Source organism: Lolium rigidum, chromosome 5 (genome assembly GCF_022539505.1).
Source record: "Lolium rigidum isolate FL_2022 chromosome 5, APGP_CSIRO_Lrig_0.1, whole genome shotgun sequence".
NCBI classification, from domain to species: Eukaryota; Viridiplantae; Streptophyta; class Magnoliopsida; order Poales; family Poaceae; genus Lolium; species Lolium rigidum.
The window spans coordinates 251,971,243-251,981,205 of record NC_061512.1 but is presented as its reverse complement, the minus strand read 5'-3'; the positions used below and the strand labels follow the sequence as shown (position 1 = coordinate 251,981,205).

At 47.5% G+C, this 9,963-nt stretch overlaps 1 protein-coding gene across 1 annotated transcript; it reads right to left on the bottom strand.

Moving 5' to 3' along the window:
• Positions 1-348: 348 nt before the first annotated feature.
• Positions 349-4,112, bottom strand: LOC124658103 (UDP-glucosyltransferase UGT13248-like). The gene is made up of 2 exons (XM_047196539.1): positions 3,415-4,112; positions 349-1,132 (listed from the first exon to the last, which is right to left on the bottom strand). Exons 1-2 carry the CDS (start codon positions 4,102-4,104, stop codon positions 398-400), a joined length of 1,425 nt encoding a protein of 474 aa, XP_047052495.1. The 5' UTR covers positions 4,105-4,112; the 3' UTR covers positions 349-397.
• Positions 4,113-9,963: the final 5,851 nt, after the last annotated feature.

The following is a 9,963-nucleotide window of genomic DNA, read 5'->3' as shown; positions in this document are numbered from 1 at the left end:
TCAGCAGAGCCCGTAGGGCGCGGCCATTATATCCTATGATTTTTATTGCTCCCGGCGAATTGTCATCCATATCCAAACTGTCATCACCGTTCTTCCTTGGTCTTTCTGTAACCTGCACCTTCCGCGGGGTTGTCATACCATCAGCATTTCACCGCTTCCACCTTAATACTACGTTGTAGAGATTTTCTATTGCCACGACCCACTACCCCACCTTTTTTTTACCAGTATCCTCTTGCTGATGGACAAAGGTGAAGGTTAATTTTGATGTCGATGTCCATTTAAGAACAAGTTTTTGAAATCCTTTTTAGATGGTCGTACTGTATTTTTTACAATCTAAAGTACTTTATTTCCAGCCAACAAGCCAGCGTCGGGTACAAATGTACTTTAGATGATCAAATCACTCGGATGACGCGTACTTGGCGACGAACTCGGCGATGTTCGTGTCGGAGCTCCCGCCCTCCCTGCTTGCCGCCCTCGACTTTTCCGCCCACGCGGCGGCGTTCTTCCTGTACTCCTCGCTCCTCTTGCCGTCCATCACTTCCTTGATCCCGCTCGCCACCTCCTCCCTCCGCGCGAGCCCGTCCTCGGCGGCCGGACGCACCCGCACGCCCGCCTTCCACACGGCCTCCACGTACTTGGCGTTCATCGGCTGGTCCGTCCACTGCGGCAGCGCCACCATCGGCACGCCGGCGACCAGCGCTTCCGCCGTAGAGTTCCACCCGCAGTGGGTCAGGAAACACCCCACGGCCGGATGCGCCAGCACCTCCAGCTGCGGGCACCACGACACCACCATCCCGCCGCGCGGCGCGACGGCGTCGGCGTAGCCGGCGGGCAGTTTGTGGGACTCGGAGGAGCGGACGGCCCAGAGGAACGGGTGGCCGGCGTCGAGGAGGCCCTCTGCCACCTCCCGCATCTCGGCAGGGTCCAGGTTGGACAGGCTGCCGAAGGAGGCGAACACGACGGAGCGCGGCGGGTGGGTGGACAGCCATGAGACGCAGGGCGCGGCGGTGAGCTCGAAGAGGTGGAAGCCGTACTTGGTGTCCGACGGGAGTCGGTCGTCGCCGACGTAGGACGCCGGCACCGTTGGACCGATCGTCTTGGCGCGCCACGCCGACGCCATGTACGCCGCCTCCTACATCCCCCACAGTTGCATCAAAAATTAGTTCCGCGCAACGAGTAAGTAATTTCAAATGAACTTCACTGGGAAAGTGCTGGTTCTTTGAATTGAACGTTGTTGATTCTTTGACCATTTTGGAGCTAGCAACTTGTACCTGCAACTGCAAGCATCAAAGTACAACTGTAGAACTCATGTGACCGCGTAGAGGGGCCGGTAAACTCAACTTTTGACCCAATAGGAAGGCCCGTATGTGAGAAAAAAAATCAACGTGTTTTTGGAAATCGAGGTATTTTCAAAGATCAGACAACTAAAAAAAATATGCAGTTATGCGTGTATAAAACTTAAACATGTGTAATTATATCATGCATAAAAAGATCAAAAATACATAGATCGCGCATGTAAGTTATACAATTTGTAGCATGAAAACATCTCCTATCGCATCCTTCATAGGCCTCTCCAAACCCGCGGCCCCCAAATGTGGCTTAGGTCCGACGCGGCCCAAAATACTATCGGATGCCCACAGGCCAACCTCGGCCCACATGGGACCACCTAGGCACTCCAGATAACAGACATAAGTGGCAACCATGCAAGCTAAGAGCATCCCCACTCGTTGGCTCTCTTCACGCCCAAATCCGGCGAAATTTTCGTCCGGATTGGACGAAAATTTGGCATTGGGGGCAGTATATTTCCAGTCGTGTGCTCCCCAAGCGGCGTTTCTCGAGGAAAAAGATGATGGCCCGGGGAGTCCGGACGAAAGAGGAGACACGTGGGCGTGGGCGATTGGTTTTGCTCCATCCGGAGTCCCCGGGAGACCCCCGGGAAACCGAGGATGGCATGGGGAGTCCGGACGAAAATAGGCTCAAATCCGGACCAAAACGAGGAACCGGGGGCCTGACTAGGCCATTTTTCGCCGTCCGGATGAAAAAAAGTGGTCGTGGGGGGCTTCTGAGGGAGACGAGTGGAGATGCTCTAACTATGTACAACCGTAATCTATTTCACCTTCCCTTTCTTTCCTCCACCCATTTCATTTCTCTGGCATGCCGCTCTCCCATTCGCGTCCATCCCACGCCCACATAGCCGACAAATAAAGTTTACTGCCATCGCGAGTACACTGATAAATAGTATCACAAGATGCACATGGAACACAACACAAATGCGACGGCACATAGGTGGAGTCTCATCCAAATGTGCGTGAACAAATACAACGGGTACCATGTGACTTTGTTGGGCAGCATGAGAGTGGCAAGTCGCCGATAGATCACGTAAGTTCTCTTGTTGTTCAATTTAGCATTCTACGCCTTGGCTAAGAATTAATATTTCTCTTCGCCCATGACATGTACAAACAACTCAACAAAGACAAGTTGTTCAATGAGAAAGACAAAGATCAATTTCGAAAAGGAACGAGTTGTGGGGATGAAGGCCAACACATCGAACATAGACCTAGAGATGAAGACATGTTAAATGGAGGAGGGGCGGCCATCTTGTAACGACGGAGGGCAACGGCCACAACAATAGTAATAACACCGGCAACAGAAGATCCCTCTACCCTAGAGAAGCCAGCGCCAACACCGGCAACGGATGGGGTTTGTTATATCCGATTTCCATCCATTTCACACGGCCTTGTAATGCATGACCAAATTTTACGGCGTTTTGGTAGCGGATACCTTATATTATGTCCTAGACTACATGCGTTTATGATTATTTATTTATAAAACTAGATTAAAAGAAAATTTTGGAGCCCCCCACTAGACAGAAGTTCCCACAGCTGCTAGTATACACCCGATCCAACGCTCATACCCAACACCATGTAGGAGCCACGACAATCTAAAAAAAAAGAGAGTAGGGGCCACAACTAAATTAAGATGCTCTAATATAATTTAGCTCTACTAGTCTACTGTCTCTCATGCTCGTTAGGGCGGCTCCAACCCACTCGGAGTCGGAGGCGTGCTCCCTGTTGCATCGGATCAAAAGTTGATTCTGGGTGATTGTGGCACATGGCAAGTTGGCAACACGATCGGGCAGATTCGTATCAACTTGAATATTTATGAATAGTACTTTCTCCGTCTAAAAATAGATGTCTTAGCTTTATCCAAATATGGATGTATTTTTAGCCGTATCTAGACAAGAGTGAGACATATATTTTTACACCGAAGAATTACAATAGTAGTAGTATTATTTATTCCTCGAAAATTAAACTTGAATAATACTAATACTTACTGAAAAGGAGCACTTGAATAATGCTACTGTAATAATATTTGTTTCGTCTTAGGTAGAGATCATGTGGTCAGTTGGCTCACCTGTGGCTCCAGCTCGTAGAAAGAGTTGACCAGCACGTCGTCGGCTAGCTCCAGCCCCTTGAACTGGCTCATCACCATCTCGAAGTAGCCCGGGTAGGGGCCGGGCCCGACCTTGAGGAACCACGGCAATCCCTCTGGCTCCAACGCCGGCAGCCCGGGCAGGCCGACGGTGGCGCCGGCCTCCACCGGCACGCCGACCCGCTCGGACCACACGTGCCCGTACACCACGTTGACCGCACACGGCTGGGTGAAGAAGGCCACGGCGGCGGCGCCGTGCAGCTGCGCCACGGCGCGCGCCCACGGCAGGAACGCGTCGTAGACCACGGCCCGGACGGGGCGACCCGCCGCGGCCTCGGCCCGGAGGAGCTCGGCGAGAGTCTCCGACCCCGCGGACTCCAGGAGCGAGAGGTAGGCCGTGACGTCGTTGCACTCGCCGAACCCGCCAGCGTCGCAGCCGTCGGAGACGGCGGCGAGGCGGACCGCGCCGATCGCGGCGGCGTCGGGCGTGCAGGTGGCGAGGATGTAGCGCGTGACGGCGAGCGTTGGGCGCAGGCCGTGGTGCGCGAGCCGCTTGGCGAACTGAAGCATCGGGTGGACGTGGCCCTGGCTCGGGTACGGGAGCAGGAGCACGTGGCCGGCGCCGCCGCCGACGCCGGCTTGTGCCTGCGCGGTCTCGCCGGGAGAAGCCATTGCTATCTAGCTAGTGGTGCGTGCGTACGGAGCTGATCTGACCGCGCTAGCGTACAAGCAAAGCTCGACAAGTATGGGTATGCTGATCAGGCGATGTTGACCTGCTAGTTATTTGTATGGTACTTCTGTAGCAGTTGCCGTGTCCGCACGCAAAATGTTGGAGCGATGTGTCGATGTCCTGAGCTACGGCCGGCATACATTAAGGCGCTGTTTGGTCAATGGGAGTATACTTTAGGGGATGGGATTTATCCAATCACGTAGTTAGTGGTAGCCGTTTTTTTCATTTGGTTAGAAGGGATGAATGATAGTCAGGGATAAGCTTTTTTGTGTTTGGTTCAAATGATGAAGAGTGGATGAGTTGATGTGGTTACCCGGCCTTTTCAATTGAGGGTGTGAGAATACCACTATAAATCTTGAATAGGGGGCTCAATTGGGGATTTAAGTTATAATCTTCATTTGCTAACCCAGTTCTGATCAAGAAGTCACTCTCCCATTCCACTCTCTTGTAAAGAGAAAGACACAAATCCTGCTATCATAGTGTAGCAGCTAGAAGAATATGACCTGGGAAAATAGATATCTAAAATATTCATTTGGATAGCATGCATCTCCAAAATGCGGGATTTTTTTGAAGTTTTATCTTTCGTAAACGAAAGTGATCAAATCTAAACTCCAGTGTTGAAGTTGACCTAAGTCAAGCACTAGGGTTTGAACTTCAATTTTTATATGACCTTTAATTAATTCAAATTTTGGGGAAAAATTAAAACTTGAAACTCTACACTTGTTTGCAATTAGTGTTCAACATCGTGTGATAATAAATCTAAACCAATTAAACATATTTCTAAATTTTGAATTCAAAATTTAGGTTTGACCAAGTCAAACTGTAATTCAAATAGAAAATCTAAGTCTTTGATTCAAATATTCCTGAAAACTATCGCAAGCAATATCAATACATTCTCAATCTCAAAATAAACTCATATCACCATATAAAAATAATAACATAATTCAAATTCATATTTGAATTTAACTAATAATGAGTAGATTTGAAAAATCATAAATAAATAAAAACCACAAAAATACAATCTCGGTGCCAGAATCCTAAATTTTTTCTATTATCAATCTCCAATCATTACAAAGTTAATTACAAACTAGAATCATCCCAAAATTTAAATCCATAGAAAACACTAAATACAAACTAAGAAAAATTTGAGGTTGAATTCCACCGTTCGTGCTCTATTGCACTAGATCTTTTTCTTGTAGGTTTCTCTCAGCATGTATGTGTAAGTTACAATTTTTGCTAATTTATCAGAAGCAAAACTTACATAATTTCTTGGTGTAAGTAGTTATTGCTTTGTGATGCAGCCTCAGGAAGGCTATACTTCCTCCTCCCAAAATATTTTGCATATCATGTTTTAGTTAAAGTTAAAAATTTATAGAGTTTGACCATATATAAAGAAAAAAATATTAATCATTGCAATACCTAATGAGTACAACATGAAAATATATTTCATAGTGGTTCTTAGTATGCCACTCATCCCAAGCCTGTTGCCGAGAAGCTAGTACAATTACATCTAAGTTCGAGAAAAAAGATTTGAGTCAAGTTGCAATTGACACAACATGTGTAACCTTATTTCTGTACATATGGTTTGGCATCTTCTTTTCCGTCACAACTAAATAAGATCTGCATAATGCAATCCTAGAGAATCTGTAACACATGATATATTAGGCAACCAAAACAAGTGAGAAAAGTCAGTATAACTGTGTTTAAAAAAGGGAAAAGTTTTCCCAATTTCTATTTCATGCCAGGGCACTCCCGTGTCTTCCACGGTGCCCACGGCTCGCGCGCGTTAGATCGCGATCCAACGGCTTAAAACTACCGCAGGCGTGCATGTGTGACATGATGGGTTTTTTTGCAGGGACCACAAGCACGTGGCGACGGCGACCGCACAAATGCTAGTCGTAGCTTATCCATCTCGATTCTCCTCCCCTGTCGTTCCCATCCCCATCCCAACTCCATGAATTTGAGCACCCCGTCGAGAGGATCCCGATGCCAGCACCTCCGCTGCTCCGCCTTGACCGCCTCCCGGCCTGCCTCCGCCGCCGCGGCGACGGCACCTGCCGAGGCACCCTGCTTCCCCTACCTCGCCCCAATCGCCGACCAGCTCGGCGCGCTGCAGCCGTACCTCGGCCCCATCGCCGAGAGGCTCAGGGTGGTCCCCGTCCTTCACGGCGCCGGCGCGGACGCCCTCATCAAGTTCCTCGGCGGCGAGGTGTTGACGGCGGCCGCCATGCTCGAGGCGTCTGGGGGGCGCGGCCGAGGCACCCTGCTGCCCTACCGCGCGCCATTTCGCCGACCAGCTCGGCGCGGCTGCAGCTGTACCTCGGCCCCATCGCCGAGCGTCTCGGGGTGGTTCCATCTCTCATGGCGCCGGCGCGGACGCGCTTGTCAAGTTCCCGGCGGCGAGGCGTTGACGGTTGCCGCCATGCTCAAGGCGCCTGTGGAGGCGGTGGCCAAAGTCCTCGCACAGCACACTGCGCCGCGATGCGGTCCGGGGAGGCAGCCGCGATGCTCAGGTTTGTGCTCCCCGCGTGCTCCGTCGGGCGGGAGGAGGCCACCGCCCCGTTGCTGTTTTGTATAATGTCCACATTCAGGAATCTCCTCTTCAGTTATCACACGTCAAGTAGGCCCCAGTTCTGGTACTAGTAATTTTTTGCAGCAAATGATGTATTTCTTTCCTTTTTCTACATCTAGTATCTTGATTATTAGGTTCCTGGAGGATTTTAGATGTAAGAAATAATATGTTCTTCTCAATCTGAATGTATTTTTTTTTCATTTTTTACATTTAGGATCTTGATTAGTAGGTTTCTGAACGACTTTGGATGTAACAAATGGTGGATCTAATTTTTCTTCCTTTTCTACATCCAATCTGGTTCAGGCTAGTTTTGACTTTGGATGTAACAAATGGTGGATGTAATTTTTCTTCCTTTTCTACATCCAATCTGGTTCAGGCTAGTTTTGGATGTAAGAATATTAGGTTCACCTTTTAAAAAATTACATCTGGAACGATGGCAATTTTAGATGTTTTCTTGTTTATTTTTTCTACATCCACTAATCCAGAATCATTTACTTGTTTTCATCTCGAGGTAGAAAAAACAAGTAGATGACAGATGCGGTTTTTTGGCGTGAGTTTGCGAACGATTTGGTATTTTTTTTCTTGTCATGGATTTGGGACGGAACCCACTGATTTGCACGTCCCATGACTCGTGCCGCAGCCATCCCACGCGGAAAGAAGAAACGTGTAGGACTAGAACTTTCTATTTTTAGAACGTGAAAGATGTTAGATTAGTTTATTTCTATTTTTGGGTGGGGCACTCCCTAAGACTAACCGGTGCTAGGGCACTGTGTAGCAACGTCCAAAAGTTTTGTGTCAAGTTGCCGATAACAGAACATCTGAATTCTTATTCGCATGTACATATTGCTTGACATCTTCTTCTTTTTCGTCATGAGCACATAAAATCTATATAATGCACTTGCAGTATTCAGTGTAAAAACTGTGTCATGATAATATATACGAGTAGTTGATTGGACAGGGACAAGTACTTGAATAAGCACACAATTAAGCACTAACCAACATTAAATTTTCCATTTGTTGAATAATTAGACACAATTTTCATGATTAATTTCATAATATTAAGCCTGACAACAACTACTGCTAACATGTGAAACCCAAACATAGTAGATGCATTAATCAACATGAACAGTAGCAGAGCAAACGATACAGCAGTCATCACTTAACAGACTGGGATAACTCGCACGTACCGATCTAGTGGAGGTGGTGGTGGAGGTGCAGCAGTTATCGTCGCAGCAGTAACGTTGTTGATGACAACGTTGCTGACGACTGGTCGAAGTAGACGGCGTTGAATATGACGGTACGTAGGCAGCACCACCTGACTTGGACGAAAGACGACCCGTGATAAAGAGTTTGAGCAGTTGCGCAGAACGCTTCCCAAGAATCCAATTCGCCCTCTCCCGCATAAGATCGCAAAGGCGAGCGGTTCCGGAGACCTGCTCTCGCGTTCGTCGGTGCACGCCGACGAGTGGGATAGAGTAGGCTACGATGGTGGTGCAAGCAGAGAGAGGTGGCAAAACCCTAACTCGCGTATCATATGTGTTTCTGCGGCAGCCGGGCAAGAGATTATATAGGCCCACGTGGCACACACGTTTCGAGTCGGTTACAGATAGCCTATGGTTCGGGAGCGACCCAAACCGACTAACTGTGACGCGTCCGTCTAGGATTCTATTCATTTTCCTGAACTGCAAAAAGAAAGAAAAGTATCGATTCGATGCTCAATCCACTCACCACGAGAGTGTCGCGTCGCCTCAAGCGAGGAGGAGGAGGAGCGTGTGTAACACTCATCTTCTCACTCACTTACTAGTGGTGGAACAACCCACCTTATAAGGTGATCTACCTTCCTTCAAACATTTCATGTGGGACTAAACTTTCCAGCTCTTGCCACTCTCTAGTGAGTTGTTACCAACTTAGGCTCAAACTCACATGGGTTGGAACAATGTGGGCTTTGAGATTTATAGGGAAATTAGAAATCTAATTTGGGCCATATATGTCCCAATATTTTAACGATCCCCCACCAGATCTGAAATGCCCATTTAGAGATTTACCAATACTCATTTCTTGTTTATATACGAGTGTTTCAGCAGAGATTGTTAAGTTGAACTTTCGCCTAGAACCTTAAGCTACATCCATTCACACTTGAACAACGGACTAAGCCTTGAATTGCAAGTTTTACGTGAACATGTTTCACTGAAAGTCATAACCAGTACATGGCTTCATGTAGTCTACCCCGTGGGTGAACCATATGCGTCATACTTCGTGGTCTCTTCATGAGTTTACTAGAGATCACTGATGACCCACAAGTATAGGGGGTCGCGACAGTCTTCGAGGGAAGTAAAACCCAAATTTATTGATTCGACACAAGGGGAGGTAAAGAATACTTATAAGCCTTAACAACTGAGTTGTCAATTCAGCCGCACCTGAAAAGCACTAGTAACAGGGGTGATGTGAAAGCAGCAGTAATATGAGAGCAAGTGAGTAACAGTAACACAAAGCAGCAGTAGCTAGTAATATGAGAGCAATGACACCGTAAAATAGTTGATACTACTTCCAATGTCATGTAGAACGAGTATATGATGATGAGAGATGGACCGGGGTTCCCAGCCTATCTACACTAGTGGTAACTCTCCAATAACAAATGTTGGGTGAACAAATTACGCTTGGGCAATTGATAGGATTGAAATAGCATTAAGACAGAACATCAAGATTATTAATCATGTAGGCATGTTTTCCATATATAGTCATACGTGCTCGCAATGAGAAACTTGTACAACATCTTTTGTCCTACCAGCCAGTGGCAGCCGGGCCTCTAGGGAATCTACTGGAAATTAAGGCACTCCTTTTAATAGAGCACCGGAGCAAAGCATTAACACTCCGTGAACACATGTGATCCTCATATCTAAGCCTTCCCTCCAGCTTATCCCAGCTTGCTGTCACTTCGGGGCCTCGGGTTCCGGACATAGACATGTGCAAACAACTTGTAGATACAATCTAAGCAATAAGTATAGAGCTTAAATCTAAGATCATGTCACTCGGGCCCTAGTGACAAGCATTAAACACAACAAGATTGCAGCAACAATAACTTCACAAACTTATAGATAGACTAATCATAATGTAACAATCCATCGGATCCCAACAAACACAACACCGATTACATCAGATGAATCTCAATCATGTAAGGCAGCTCATGAGATCATTGTATTGAAGTACATGGGGGAGAGAATACCAACTA